Source organism: Lonchura striata, chromosome 1 (assembly GCF_046129695.1).
Source record: "Lonchura striata isolate bLonStr1 chromosome 1, bLonStr1.mat, whole genome shotgun sequence".
Classification (NCBI taxonomy): Eukaryota; Metazoa; Chordata; class Aves; order Passeriformes; family Estrildidae; genus Lonchura; species Lonchura striata.
In genome coordinates, this window is record NC_134603.1 from 111,342,284 (window position 1) to 111,358,067 (window position 15,784).

Genomic DNA, 15,784 nt, shown 5'->3' on the forward strand with positions numbered 1-15,784 from the left:
TCGGCTTCTGACTTGGTTTACATAGGGCAGTTCTCCTGGGCAGTCCCATCAGTTCCTGGTCTGCTGTACAGATGAACCCCTTCCCTTCTCAACCACTCTGCCAAACCCCACATCTCAAATTTGTTAGGTACTGGGAGAAAAAATTATTTCTAATCCTTTTTTAAATATGAGAAGTGACATGATCAAAATTTCTTGCATATGTCTATTAGAGGCTTGTCTTTGTCCCTAAAGAGAAAGCCCAAGCCCTTCACTAACCTAAATGAAAGCAGTTCAAAGGAGATAAAATCATGAACAACATCAGAAATAGCATATTGATAATCTGAGGTGTGTGTACAAAGTCCCACAGCAAGAATTCCTACGTGTTGTCTGTTTAAATACATTTAAATATATTTAAAGTGTGTGTCCCAAGGAGCCAGTAGATGACAGGCATTTTGCTGGGTGCCTATGTGCATGACCACCTTGAAAAAACCTCACAGTAGTCTGTGATCTGAGCTACTGATGAGACTGACAGTGTGAGAGAGGCAAGGATTCATCTCATTCCACCTGAACTTCCTGATCTGGCCTGACCCGAGGTGAGGATGTCACACCTCTCTGCCTGCACAATCTCCTCCAATCCATTAGTAAACTAGTTTGAAATGTAATGGGAAGGAGGTACAGAGCCAAGGAAATCTTTAACTTGATGATGCTCATCAGTAGGAGTAATCTATTCACACAGAAGCAACCCCAGTGGTAGTGATGTGCTATTTTTTAAGGCTGTCCTGTCAGTAAATTATTTAATACTGTAAGCTATTTATACACATCATTTATAATAAATCCCACTGCCAGGGACAGGCATTTGATTTTTTAATAATTTGTGAATGTTTTTACGATACGAGACAACTCATTCTCTGTGTGTGTCTTTCAGTTTAAGCTTATGGATTTCAAGTTACCTTGGATTATTACTTCCAGCAGAATTCTGGGTTATACTGATAAGACATATTGCCAGGGCTAGCTGGAACGTTGCAGTTCTGCAGGTAAGACAAGAACTGCATGGATACTGCAAAAAAAAAAAATCACAAACTCACTCAAAACTATACTACAGGCAGCTTTGGCAAACCCTGATGTTTTCCAATGAGAACTTACATATCTAGCACCACCAAAACACACCCCAAAGAATGGATGCACTTATGGGAGATGTGTAAACCTCTTGCCATCACCTGCTTTAGCAGACAGAAAAGCGGTATCCCACTTTGTGACTTTGGTAATACAGGTGGCTTGTCAGCAGGTCCACCGAGTGCTGCTGCTGGGCTCAGCAGCACTGCATGACACACTGCAGTTCAGGCTCCTGTCCAGAGACCCCAGAGTTGGAGTTCTCATCCATACCCACAGCTGGAGGCTTTGGCTTGGCCAGTGCCCAATGGGATGCTGGAGGAGCACACCCAGAGCTGGCTGGGACCAAATTCCTGGCGCTGGAGGAATGAGACTGACAGCAGCTGAGCAAGTCATACTTGTAAAATGATCCTGAAAGGTGCCCTGGAAAAAAACCATTTAAACAGAGGAAGGAAGCTGAGTCCCTGGAGCTGCTCAGCTACTTTTTGTTGCTGCAGACACTGCTGGCAGCCTCCTTCACTGGGAGGCCTGTCCAAAGTGGTTGAGCTCAAAGTGTACCTTGGCAGGGGCCCAAACACACAGGGTTCATGTTCAGACATGGCCCCTCAGTGTGCCTTAAGACAACCCAAATGCCCCCTAGATCCTTCTGCCTCCACAATGGTCACAGGCACCTTTTTCCACTGGCCTTTGTGTTTGGTCCCTGCTGATTGAAAATATTTTAAAATGGCAACCCCACAGAAAAGTTCACCTGCAGCAGTGGGGTTTGAGCATGAAGGTAAGTGAAAAGAGACTGGCTGTTTCACACTGTCACACACATGCAGAGTATGTAGAGGGAAAGCATTATTCCAGGAGGGTCAAACTGGAGTGTTGTTAAGTGTGCACCAGGCTGGGGACCTGCGGGGCTGATAGGACTGTTTCAAGGCCACTTTTGGAAATGGGGAGTGTGCTGAGTTTGTTGAGGTGCACACCAGGGCACAGTGATAGGATGTCTGAGGATTCTGTTTATTCTTACCCTAAAAGCACTGACAGTCTCTAAACCCAGTCTCAGTTATGTGGGAACCCCTCTTCTGTGCAAATTCAAGCTGGTGCCTCATGTACATGAATGCCACTCAGTAGGAAGGGAGCCCTGTGGGGAAGGAGTGTCCCATTTCCAAACCAAACTGCAGCCCCAATGTTATTTCCTCACAGCTTCAAGTTGCCATGTGAGTTGATAAAAATCCCTCAGCTCACATCCTTCCCAGAAATGCCAGTCAAAACCCAAGCAGCTATTCACCCAAAGTACCAATTTTATAGTTCTGTGTGTGTCTATAATCTATTTACCAGCATTCCTATTTCAGTATGTGCCTGTTAATAAGATTAGTAATTAAAAAGCTTGATAGGAATTGGCAAGCATAGCTTCTCCGCCTTTCCCTCCCCTCCGAGCCGGACTGGCGTGGAGTGTGAGGCACGGTTGGCAGAGTACCTGAGGGAGGGAAGGCAGGAGGCTCTGCTGAAACCTCTGCCTGCAAGGAAGCAATGGAGAAATCCCGACCCTTATGGGACAATCCCCTGCAGTTTGTTTTTGCCTGCATTTCCTATGCTGTGGGGCTGGGAAATGTGTGGAGGTTTCCATACTTATGTCAGATGTACGGAGGAGGTAAGTGTGGTTTACATTTTCTTGCTTCCCTCGAGGAGGAATGGGGCAAGCTTTAAGTGCAAAAGTATGTTGTCCATGTTCATTCTCTGTCCACCCAGCAAGGTCCAGGGCAGAGAGGAGGTCTGGCTTTCTGTTGTTGTACAATGTGTTTTACTGTGGCTTTATTTTATGTATTCCATAGCATTAGGCTTCTACCTGACAGCTGCCCCAGTATAGTGGCATTTGTTCCTGTAAGTGCAATGAAACAGTGGGAAGGCCCATGTTTTCTAAAAAACACTGAGGTAGAGTGAGAGCTATAGCTCTACATAGTATTCATTTATTATATTTTTGCCCCACTGAATCACTCTGAAGGTGTCAGAAACTGTTTCATGTCCTTGTATGTTCATTCACCACCTCTGGGGACTTGGAAAATATTGAGAAGGGGAGATGATTACACTGATTTAACTTAAAGATCAGCTGTGTTATTTCAAGTACCTGTCATTAATATCTTGTCTTTTATACAAAACCTTACTTTAGGAGATGATAGCTTGGCTGCAAATATGCCTTGAAGTTGGCTGAAATGCCTTAATCAATAGGAGTTCTGCAGCTAAAGCCTCCCAGGAACCTTTGGAAATAAAGAATAAATTGATTTGTCCTCCAAAAAGAAGTAAACCAACCAAAAAGACCTCCAAAACCCTCTTTGAAAGTTTATTCTCCTTCTGGGTCCAAAGTGAGGGAGGATGATGTTTGTGGCATGTATGAGCCACAACTGTTCTTCCTTAGAAATCAAAAGTCAGTTAATTAGATTAATTCAAGATCAGTATTAATAATCTCCTCTAGTATACAGCTACCATTTTCTGAAGAACCTTTAGAAACAGGCTCTCTATAAGACAACCAAGTTTTTTACTCTTCTCATACTTCATCTGTTGTTGTAATTTGGGACCTGGCCCGATCTTGAATTTAGGGACAGGATAAGCATCTGCCTCATCTGCTTCTGGTCTCCTTCTGCCTTTTCTTCCTTTCAGGAAGAAACACTGAAATGTTAAACAGCTTTTTTGCTGTTTTTATGCTTGTTTTGTTGGCTTGTAGCTTACTTCTGAGTGCACTTGTGGTGGTAGGAGGTGGTTCATGCTGCTGTTTGAAAAGCCATCTCAGCACTGAGACTGCATCAGAGCTATCCTGTGGGATCAGGTCAGAAAAATCCAGATAATATGGTGGGTGAAACATCAGTAGAAGGTAGATGCTGCAGTGGCTCAAGCTTTCTTAGACAATTCAGATAGCAGAAATGATAGACGTGCTGTGATTTTGCGAATATTCCCCTCCACATGCTTTAAGGGTAAGTCTTCATATCTGACACTGAACTCTAGCACAAAGCTTAAAATATGTTTCTGTACACAGTCAAACTGCCTGTGATCAGTTTGCTAGCAGCCCATCACGGCAGACATCCTGAAGGACAGCAAAACTCAGACATTCTGGGGGCTTTGTGTCATTCTTTTAGCCAGCCATCTGTATTGTGGTGAAAATTCTCCGCAAGGTGGTGAAAATTCTCTAAAATGTAACTAATACTGGAATATTTGGTTAACCTGAATAGAAGCTTATTTAAGCTTCCCTGTTCATTGCAAGGGCATTGGACTAGATGACCTTTAAAAGATACCTTCCAGCTCAAATTATTCTATTATACACCCAAGAATTTTCCAGAACCCATGTTTTATAAGAATGTTTTTCCACTATTTTTCATTATATTTTCCATTATTTTTCTCTTCACCACTTATATTTATATGGGGAAAGGCAGCTCTTTCTACTGTGAAATTAAAACTCCTGACAGAAGGTTTTGCTTTTCTTAATTGTTTTATTCACTGCCCTCTTAAAGAGGATTCTGTATCTTTCCAGGGGTTCATAAAACCTATGCATACAGAACATTGTTTCAGGAACTTAAAAGCTGGATATCCAGGCACTGGGATTAGGAAGGACACCAGCTTTTTTGGCATCTTCCTTGTAGTAAAGCACAGAGCCAGTCCCTGCCCTGCCTAGCAGGGCAATAGGGCCCTTATTGCAGATGATGCTGAGCATTTGCAACCTGAGTATTTGCAGACTTTGTAACCTGTCATTATGTTCATCAGCAGTTCGCCTCCTTCTCCTCCTTCTCCTTGCTTTCCTGCAGAGAGCACGACCTGAGCAGAGCAGGGCAGATTCAAACCTCGGAGGTGCAGCTCCTCTGTCCCTAAGCAGCTGGGCCAGGCTCAGATGAGGCTGGGCTGGGTCTGCAGCAGGGCTGGTGCTCAGCGGCGCTCAGCCCTGGGCGAGGAAGCTCCCGAGCACCAGGCAGGAGCCTGAGCAGGGGCAAGGGTGCCACTGGCCAAGCCCAGTGCCTTGAGCAGAGCCAGGGCACACCACACATTTTGCCAACTATGGGGTTCTGGCCTGTGGGCTGATTTTTGCAGACAGCTGGCACCGGAGGGAGCAACACCCGGTGTCAATGAGTGGGGAGTTGAGTAGAGCTGATTCACAGCTGACAAGGGGCTGGTTTATCAGCTGCCCAGTCACTTTGGTGATTGGTTTTGGTTCTCCTCCTTGGGAAGAGTAGCACTAGGAGCAAGATCTGTGAGCAAACAGGATGCAGAGCAAGGGGCAGGGTCTTAGCGCTGGCACCCCGAGCTGCAGGGGGACACTGGGGTGAAGAACAAGCCTGAAGGCATTTCTCCTCCTTGCCAGTTGGCACAGTCAATGCCAAACATGTGGCAGCGCTGCTGGGAGGGTGGAAAACCTTTTCAAGGGCCTAATGCTGATTCTCCTGTGGTACATGGCAGAACTCCCTCAGTGGCTGCTGGGGCAGCTCGCACCCCACTGGCATGGAGCGACTGCGGGAGCTCTTAAACCTTCGACAGCTCCCTTGCGGCATAGGAAGTTATCTAACAGACTAACAAAGGGGTTGTTAATAACAAGAGAGCTGGGAGGTGGGAAATTAATTCCCAGAATAAACCGGATTATTGCTCTCTGTTTATTTCCAGGTCTTTGCCTCAGTCGCTGCATGGAGTTCATTCCTCCACAGTGCTGCACAGAGCCCATTGCAAGGAATGTTAATGCCACAGATTAAATCCTAAATAAGAGATATTTACGTAAATATTTTGGCTTGCTGTAAAAAGGGAAGCAGGGAAGCCTTCACAAAAATCCAGCTTTTGACTCAGTCAGCAGCTCTTTCTGAAGTGAGCCCCAGGTTGAATACAAGGATTTTATTTTTTTCCAGCAGAAATTTAAGCCAAAGCACATCCTGGTTGCCAGGCAGGAAGGTCCTTTTCCTTTTCTTGCTGTCAGCCTTCCCATTTCTGCTGTTCCTTTTCCACAGCAGCATCTCTGTGGCTCTCCATGTGCAGGGAAGCAGGGAGGAGCAGCCCCATGCAGGAGACTCAATGCCGGTGTCCCAGGGTCTGCTCCCATTGGTGGGACCATGGGAGAAAAACCTTCATTCATTTGCTGGTGCTTATGGGCTCAGCATGGGGATATAGGTGCTTTTTAGTTTGTTTTTTTGGTTGGTTGTTTTCTATTTTTAAGCAAGACCAGACTTCAATATGTAACTCAAAACTTTCTGTTCGACATAGACATTGCTGTTACCTTTTCTTTGAGCACTTTGGCTGTGCAGCAGAGCACCCCACACTGAAGTAAATCTTTCCCTCGTCCTCTTTGTCTCATTATCAGTTACAAGGTTTGGCAGGTGTTTGGTTACCCTTTAACAGCCCCAGCCCCCAGCACTGCTCAAACCACTCGGATGCATCTGGGCAGCGCTGCCACACAGCAGTGCTGACCAACACAGTTTAACAGCAGAAATCCCAGCCCTGCCAAGTCCCTGCGGAAAATTCCCTGCTCCCAGGCAGCCAGCACCCACCAGCCTCTGGGACGCTGCCTGAAACCTCTGTGAGATGCCCTTCAGGATTGGGCTGTGTCCTCAGTACTCAAGGTACATGGACAGGACCAGAACGCAGTCCCAGCCAGCCTCTGGTACACTGACAGCATGACTTGAACACAAACAGGGCAAAGTGGTGTTTGTCTTGCTGCTGATCTGCTGAAGGCTGTCTGTTGGGTCTGTTCTCACAGGTGGCTTTTTGATCCCATACCTTATCATGCTGATTGCCGAGGGGATGCCGCTGCTGTACTTGGAGCTGGCCGTGGGGCAGCGTATGCGGCAGGGCAGCATCGGCGCCTGGAAAATAATCAGTCCCTACCTCTGCGGTGTTGGTACGGTCTCAGTTTCCATCTTTATTTTCCAGCATGCAGGGAACGTGGGTGATTTTAGATTGGAGAGCTTTGTCTTTCAGAAAATACCCAGGTGGGAACTCGGGTTTTACTGGGTCTCACCAGACTGAACAAAGCCAGACACCTCATGGCATGCATTTATCCTGTCCCTTGTTGAGAACTGGGGCCAGTGCTTTCTGTGCTGGGTCTGGATTCAGAGGTGTGAGTTCCCCTGCCCTCAGCCAGACTGCCAAAATCATGTTGTGAAAGTCAGTGTTAAACCCAGCCCTTGGGACTGCCTACACTGGGCCTTGGCCACAAGAGTACCTTCCCAATAAGCTCAACAATGAGTGTAAAATGGTGCCTTAATTTCCAGCTGTTCCAGTCTACCATTTACCAATGTCCACTCTTAGCTACATTTTTATGTTATTAAATTACCTTGAAAACCCAAGCTATCATTAATTTGCGTAAGCACACTTTTTTGTTTTTTTTAATTATACATTGAATATTCATTTCCCATGGCCTATAGTATCAAATCCAGGTCAGGATAGTCCTGGTGGGAGGATGAGGCAGTGATTACAGTGACAGGGACATGCCCTGTGCACATGGCTGTGCAGAGACAAAGCCTCTCCTGTGTCAGCCATGGTGGTGCTGCTCCTACACCCCACAGATGTTGTGGAGCCCTGGGCATTTTGGAGTTTTCTGCTGACCAAATGTCTCCCTCCATACCCACAGGAGTTGCCAGTGTTGTCGTCTCCTTCTTCCTCTCGATGTACTACAATGTGATAAATGCCTGGGCCTTCTGGTACCTCTTCCACTCCTTCCAGGTGTGTGGGCTCCCAGCGGTTCAGCTTGGCCCCACTGCAGCTGCAGAGGGTCACAGTGCTGGGTTTCATTGGCGTTGGATGTTGCATGGCACCATTGCCAACTGGGAATGGGGAGGAGGAGGGGTGTCAAAAGCTTCAAGAAACCCAGGGCTTTCCTGGAGGGAAAAGTGAGGCAGTGATGTCCTCCTCCATGGTCCTCCCAGAGACATTGGCTCACCATGCAATTCAGGTCATTGCCAGGCTTGTGACACCTTGGTCATGTGTGCCTTGGTGGCAGGGTGTCCTGGATCCTGGGATGGGCCTGTCTGGTGGCAGGGGAGAGGTCTGGCTCCACGGTAGAGGCTTGGAGATTGTCATCCCCAGGGGAGAGGGTTAAAGAGGCTCAGTCCTTGGGGACAGAATCAGTCTGGTCATCCCCAAGGAAGAGGGACAGAGCTGGACTGTCCTTGGGTAGGGGGTTCAGAAGGGCTCATCCCCAGGGGAGAGGATCAGAAAGCATCAGTCCTTGGGGAGAGGGTCATTGCCAAGGGAGATTGTCAAAAGAGACCGTCCCCAGGGGAGAGGGTCATCCCCAACCCCATTCAGAGAGAAGCAAGCCCGGGCAGAAAGCCGCCCTTGCCGTCATCCTGCCCGTTCCCCAGTGGCACCTCGGCTCTCCCTGCCATGCCGACAGCCCACACTCACGCCATGCCCCTTCCTCTAGGACCCCCTGCCATGGGCCACCTGCCCCCTCAACAGCAACCGCACGGGCTACGAGGAGGAGTGCGAGAAGACATCCTCCACGCAGTACTTCTGGTACCGGCAGACCCTGAACATCGCCCCGTCGCTGGAGGCCAGCGGCAGCGTGCAGTGGGAGCAGGCGCTGTGCCTGACGCTGGCCTGGCTCGTGGTTTACCTCTGCATCCTCCGCGGCACCGCTTCCACCGGCAAGGTGGGAGCGGGCGCAGGGACGTGGGGAGGCGGCGAGGAATCCCTGCAGTTCCTGGGGGTCGCGGTGTCCCCCCCGCAGCACCGAGCTCGGCTGCCTCTGCTGCCCTGCCAAGTTGCAGCTGAAGCAAGATCAATCAAAACACTGAGTGATACTGAAAAAATAACCCAGGGAAGTCCTTTAAACACAGCCAGCTCTCTGTCATGGCCAGTTGTCAGGCTGCTGGCCACGAGGAAAGCCATCTGCCCCAGGAGACGTCTATTCCTTGGTCTTTGCAAGAAAAACAAGACATCTACTGGACATTTTTTGCTTGCTTTTTATTCACAGCAGAAGTTATGAGGAAGTGGGGAGAAAAACCCCAATGTCCTGGCTGAGCCTGCACTAAGCAGCAAGCTGAGGGCTGTAATCCCCAAATCGTCTTAGCCAAATACAGAAAGCCAAGAGACTATAAACTAGGAATAACCTCTTAAAATTGCTGCAACTGATTCAATTAAATTTTGATTGAATTTGATTGAATTCAAGTTTGATTTTGACCTTTTATGAGCTCTGCTTGCCTTCCTTGTAGAGCAAACATGATGATGATGATCACGTGATGATCACCTTTGCCTAATGAGTTTTTGAGAGATGGTTGTGAACTGGTGTTATGCCACCAAATGATGTAGAACTGAGTTTGAAAATGCTGGAAATATTTTAGATTTTTGTTTGATTTCCAATCTGAGAGAAGACGCTTGGAACAGTAGCGTAGGTCTTCAGCATCATTAAAAACTTGTTTTCCTAAAATGCAAATCTAAAGCTAGATTTTTCTGATAATATTTCTTCAAAAATTAATACAGGATAACAAACACATTAATGGAAAATATTTATGTAAAGTGAGATTGACATAGAAGATTAGCTTTGTCTTACATACTCTTTAGACCAAGGTCTTTACCCTCTTTCCTCAGGTCGTCTATGTGACAGCCTCTTTGCCATATTGTGTTCTCATCATATACCTCATCAGAGGATTAACACTTCATGGAGCTGTGAATGGGCTCGTCTACATGTTCACACCAAAGGTACAGAAAAACTGTATTGAATTTTTCAGGAAATTTTATTGGTTATTGGGCATGTAAGTTTTTAAAGGGTCTTGGTCCTCCTTTTTTTATACTGATTTTTTGCTGCAGTAACATAGGTCTGGCAGCTGGAAACCTCAGCTGGGAATGGCTGGAGGCTGCCATGGTGCCCATAAACTGCTTGCTTTTTCCTGCAGAAAAAGAGCTTCCCATTAGCATAACCTATTGCTTTCAGTCAGAGCAGTAACCCTGCCCAAGAACACCCCTGAGCTGTAATGAATGCACAAAGGGCCCCATCCCTGCAGGCTGGAAGGGGCAGTGCTGGGCACTTAGTGCAACTTCATGGTCTTGCTCTCTCGTCTGGCTTTTGCAGCTGGAGCAGCTGTCGAACCCCAAGACCTGGATCAGCGCTGCCACGCAGATCTTCTTCTCGCTGGGCCTTGGCTTTGGCAGCCTCATTGCCTTTGCCAGCTACAACGAGCCCAGCAACAACTGCCAGAGACACGCCGTCATCGTGTCGCTCATCAACAGCACCACCTCCATATTTGCCAGCATTGTCACTTTCTCCATCTACGGCTTCAAAGCGACCTTTAACTATGAGAGCTGCATCAACAAGTAAGAGCCCGGTGTTTCACTGGTTTTCTGCTGTTCTGGGGCAGGTGACGGGGGAGGTAAATAAATAACAGCACGCAGCACTGCCAGCACTGCCCCAAGACCAGAGCTGATACTGCTCTAATAAAGCTAAAGGAGCTATTCAAAGCGATGAAGCCTGAGATGAAAGGTCAGAGCGCTTTGCCTTTTGACACCTGGGTGCCGCTTCCAGGCACAGGCCTGATCAAGAGGATGAATTTGCCTGGGCAAGTCACAGAGGCACTTTCCCCCGTGTTCTTGTCCTGGCCCATGCTCCAGGGAGTTTGGGGGAGCAGATTAATAAATGCAGTGATGCTCAGATCCCCTTTTTTTAAGGCTAAGCCCTTGAGTTCCAGGAGCTCAGCCTCCTTGGCTGTGATGCTCTGCAATTGCCCAGCAGCTTGCAGGATTGTGTCCTGTAGCTGCAAGCTTGCGTGCAGTCCCTGGCACAGGACCCATGGCAGTTACACATTTACTCATATTTTTAGAGCTTTCAATCCATCGTTGATCAGAAAGGAAACCAAGCTGGTAGTCCTTGCTTGTTGACAAAAGACTATAAAGTTGGTGGGGTGTGGATGTGAGACCGCAGGGCAAAGGGGAAGAGACACCAGCCAGCACTGGCCAGCAACCAAAATACCTGCCTGGGAGCAGCAGTGCAGGTGCAGGAGCCATTCCCTCCAAGGCACAAATGAGCACAAGGTTGCCGGTGTTCTGACACTGTGCTGGAAGTGCTGCTCTCACCCAATGACACTGAAGCCCTGGGACCAGCAAAGCATTCCTGTGGGGCCGATGGAGAAAAGGGATGAGGTGCCCTCGGCCTGAAAGCCAATAAATTCCTGTAATCCTTCCCAGGGTGATCCTGCTGCTGCTGAATGCTTTTGACCTGGAGGAAGGCTCTTTAACAGCAGACAACCTCAATGAGATGAAAGATCACCTCATGGCCACCTACCCACAGGAATATGCCCAATTAATGCCACAGATTAAAAACTGCAGCTTGGAAGCTGAGCTAGACACAGTGAGTTGCCACGTTGTGGTGTCTCCTTTGCTCCCATTGAGCCCAGACACTCCATGTGAGCTCAGGAGCTGTCTGGGCAGGGCTGGGGATCATTTCTACCCCTCAGGATGGGGCAGGGGCTCGCTTGAGTCATTAGCATGCTGTGTCCATGCTGTTGGGATAAACCAGTCAAGACCTCACCTGCCTTTGCTGTGCAAAGCCACACCTCAGGTCTATGTTGTCATTACACAGAGTCACTCACTTCTGTCTTATGTCCTTTATCGAGCTGAGAAGCTGCCTGTAACTCAGTTTTGTCCCCTTGTCTCCATCAGGCTGTCCAGGGGACAGGACTGGCATTTATAGTCTATTCGGAAGCGATCAAAAACATGGAGGTGCCTCAGCTGTACTCTGTGCTCTACTTCTTTATGCTGCTGATGCTGGGCATTGGCAGCATGCTGGGGAACACAGCTGCCATCCTCACACCACTGACCGACAGCAGGGCCATCGCCTCCCGCTTTCCCAAGGAGGTGATCTCGGGTAAGCACCTGCCAGGCTGCAGCACACGGTGAGCACGTGTGTGTGTGTGTGTGTGTGTGTGTGTGAGTGTGTGTGTGTGAGTGTGTGTGAGTGTGTGTGAGTGTGTGTGTATGTGCAGAAGCTGTGATGTCCACTGCTGTTGAGTGAAGTGCCACTCCACGCTCTGACCTTGGGCGAAGCAGGGAATAGCAAATATGCTGCTGGAAGGGTTGGCCTGCCCTTGTGAAATCCTGCAGCCCTTTCCCTTGGGAGCTCCCAAAGCAGGACAGTTGTGGCTGTTTATTTCCAGGCTTCCCAACACACACAAGCTCTTTCAGACTTGTGTCTCCAGACTGAAATTCCAAGGGAGGGTACAAATAGTTGCAGCAGGTAGCTGTTCAGTCACATCACAAGTATCCCCACTATAAACCACCTCAGTCATTGGTCAAAAGAAATATGTGCTTCTCTCTGGGCATGGAAATCAGTTGTCCTACCTTAAAACTTGTTTTAGCTGGGTGCCCAGTGGCAACAGCAGATGCTGCATGCATGTGTGACAGGGCTGTAGCTAGGACTTGGTTGTCTTGACCATGTCTGGGATGATGTGCTGTGACTGTGCAGGTCTAAGGAGCAGCAGTTTAATGACAGTCACACATGCAAAGGGACAGGTCTTTTCCACAGGGGAAAAGAAAATTCTTCTCCTCAGAGAGAGCTGCTCAGCAGAAATCCCACCAGCTTGTTAGTCACAAGAAGTGACATTTTCCATACACAACTTCCAGGTGTAATGGCAGGATCCCTATTTTATCCACGCAGGTGTTGTGTGTTTCATGAATTGTATAATTGGCCTGATCTTCACCATGGAGGCTGGAAATTACTGGTTTGACATCTTCAACGACTACGCAGCCACCCTCTCGCTGCTGCTCATCGTGCTGGTGGAAACCATCGCTGTGTGTTACATCTATGGGATAAGGAGGTAAAAGCTGGAGCCTGCTTCCTTCATAGTGAGACAGCCTGGGGAGCAGCCACGGGCCAGGAATAAAAATACTGCCTTGGGATAAATTTTTCTCCTGTGCTATAGGATCAGCAAGGGGATGGGGTCTCCTCTGCCCTGCAGAGCCCTTCCAGGGCTTGTCTCAGGGCTGTGAGGGGCCAGGCTGGCTGACACTCTCTGCTGGCAGGGCAGTATAAGAAGCTTTACACAAAGCTCCCTGCTCTTGTCTTTGATCTCAGAGCAGCTTCTACCAAAATTCTGCTCCTCCCATGACAGGAATTCAGCATGAGCACAAGAGTGACAGTGAGTTTGGTTTCAAAGGTGGTCACCTCGCACATTGTATGTCTCCCAAGTCAATCCTTGTGGGTAAAAGGAAGCTTTAGAATCAGAAGTTTTGAACAGCGAAGGCGTTTGAAAATAGCTGAAAGGAAATGCTTCAGCATTTGCTTTGTTATTCTGCCAGCACAGAGGGTGTCCAGGCACATACGTGGGTGTTTCCTCCCTGATGAGTTCAAAGCCTTCGAGTCAGATCCAGGTCTCCTGTGAGATTTTAGGTACCATTCCCAGTGTCAGCACCCCCTCAAAGACAGTCAGTTAACAGCACTGAGAATACTCAGCTACACAAACCCAGCCGTTTTCTCCACAGTATTTCAGCATAATTCCTTTCGTCAGCTGACACCAGCAACAGCCCGAGCTTACGCTTCAGGCAGAACTTTCGTGCTGTACCTGTTTCTAGCTCCTCTCTGCAACTTGGGATTCTCTTGGAAGCCTCACTGTCTGTTTTGATTTCCCCCTTGCTGTGATTCTGGTGAGCCAGCTTTTCAAAAAATAATTCTCTGCTCACTTGTGTTCAATTGTACTCCCCTTTCTCATCTGACATACTTGATTCTCTAGGTGGTTTTTGAAGTAAATCAGAACAAGGTATTCATCGAGCATCTGTAGCCAATCTCAAAAATACACATTTGGTTTTCTTCACAAAATTTTTTTTTTTTTTTGGAACAGATTTGAGAAAGATCTTTACACCATGATTGGATGCAAGCCAAACTGGTATTGGAAAATTATGTGGGCTTTTGTTAGTCCACTGCTTATTATAAGCCTATTTATTTTTTACCTCACCGACTATATCCTCACAGGAACATTGCAATACCAAGCATGGGATGCCACACAGGTAAGTTTTGGGTTTGGGCTTTTTTTCTGTTTTAAACCTTCCTTAGTTCCTGCAAGGATACAAGCTTCTTTCCTAACTACACTGTTCCACAAAATCACCTTCTAGAAGTGAGGAGCTGGAGTCAGGGCCATCCCTTAATTTTGTGGAAAGGAAAACCAGGGAAAATTTGACTTAGTCATGATGCAATGATTCTGTAAAATCAACTAATTTCCCTCTATGATTGTTAATCAACCCTTCATATAATTAAATTTCATTAATGTTGAAGACTCAAATATAATATTTAAAAATACACTTAAAAACCCCTACTTTTAAAGTGTATTTACTTTGAACAAAATTAGTGTTACTTTAACAGAACTGAGCTGCTGCTGGAATAGTTTTCGTAACTTCCATATATATTTTTCTTCATGGCCAGAAAACTTTCTTAAGAGTACTGGACTGTGCATTTATCACAGAGCAATTACTAATGGATAAGTAATCACTGGTTTTGTAACATTTTGTGGAAATGTTTCCATCACGCAGGAACAAAGCACATAATTGTTTTTATGTCATGGCCAATTTAGGACTTATGGCAGGCCTGCCTGTTGACTGGGTGTCAGCATGAGCCCACAGGCTCCAGGAGAGGAACAGAGACCTGACAGAGGTCAGGCCCAGCCACCTCATTAAGAAACACAAACCAAGCCAAAATCTGCTCTTTACAAAAGCTTGCAGAGGTTCCTGCCAATCCTGTTGTCAGCAGCTCTGTTCTTGTCAGTTTTCAGTGTGTGTGGTTGAACAGAGAACACCGAGGGCAGCTGTGGGCTGCCACAGACTGAGAACGCTTCTCCGAGGTCCAGTTCCGATCCATACACACAGCTTGGCTCCTGGCCCAACGCCGGGACAGATCCCACAGATCCATCACTGCTTTTCTCCCTTGCAGGGGCAGCTGGTGACCAAGGATTACCCAGGCTATGCCCTGGCAGTGATCGGGCTGCTGGTGGCATCTTCCACCATGTGCATACCCCTGGGAGCACTAGTGACTTTTATAAGGAAGAGACTGAAGAGGGAACGAGTTTCAACTGTTGCATGAAAGCTGACAGCTGGATTTGGGAAGACCTTACCCCCGTCACCAGTGACTGGGCACTTCTGGAAGACAGCAGCAACCATTATTTGTAGCAGCTACTTATAGAGTTGGGAATGGTGGGTGCTATATTGACCAAAAAGTGCTCTTGGGAGGTTCCACAATGGTTTGGGGGAAAAAAGCTCCTCTGTAACAAGATGAAGCTTTAAAGTGGCCTCTGTAAGAGGTGAGAAGGAGAGCAGCTCACAAAATGCCAGCTAGCACAAATTAACCAGCACATCAGCCCATTACACAACATTAGGTGATTCTTTTCCACTGCTGTAGCACTTCCTGTGTGGAAACATGAACAACCAAGCATGTTCCTGCACCAATTTACCAGCAAACGCCCCCAAACCATTCAAGACACTTAAGCATACTCATTGTTTGAAATTACATCTGTATTTTGTAAACAGGTGAAACTGTTGAAGTCTGGCAATGAGAATGTGACAATTGCTTTCCTACATGGGAGTAATCAGAAGAATGGCACTGGGAGATAAATGTGACTAACATGGCTTCTTTTATATTTGTGTCCAGCAAAGCAGTGAATATATATATTTATATATGCATATATCTATATATATGCACATATATATGTAAGCTACACGAGTTCTCCCACCTCCAGAAGTAAGCTTCCAGTTCCAGTATGCAACTGTGCAG

At 47.3% G+C, this 15,784-nt stretch overlaps 1 protein-coding gene across 1 annotated transcript; it reads left to right on the top strand.

Annotated features, from left to right (window-relative positions):
* Nucleotides 1-2,604: 2,604 nt before the first annotated feature.
* SLC6A20 (solute carrier family 6 member 20) lies at nt 2,605-15,097 on the top strand. Its single transcript, XM_021553271.2, has 11 exons — nt 2,605-2,725; nt 6,794-6,934; nt 7,667-7,758; nt 8,462-8,689; nt 9,628-9,738; nt 10,109-10,350; nt 11,218-11,380; nt 11,692-11,896; nt 12,686-12,845; nt 13,866-14,031; nt 14,948-15,097. The coding sequence occupies exons 1-11, from the start codon at nt 2,605-2,607 to the stop codon at nt 15,095-15,097; spliced, it is 1,779 nt and encodes a 592-aa protein (XP_021408946.2).
* The last annotated feature ends 687 nt before the right edge of the window (nt 15,098-15,784 follow it).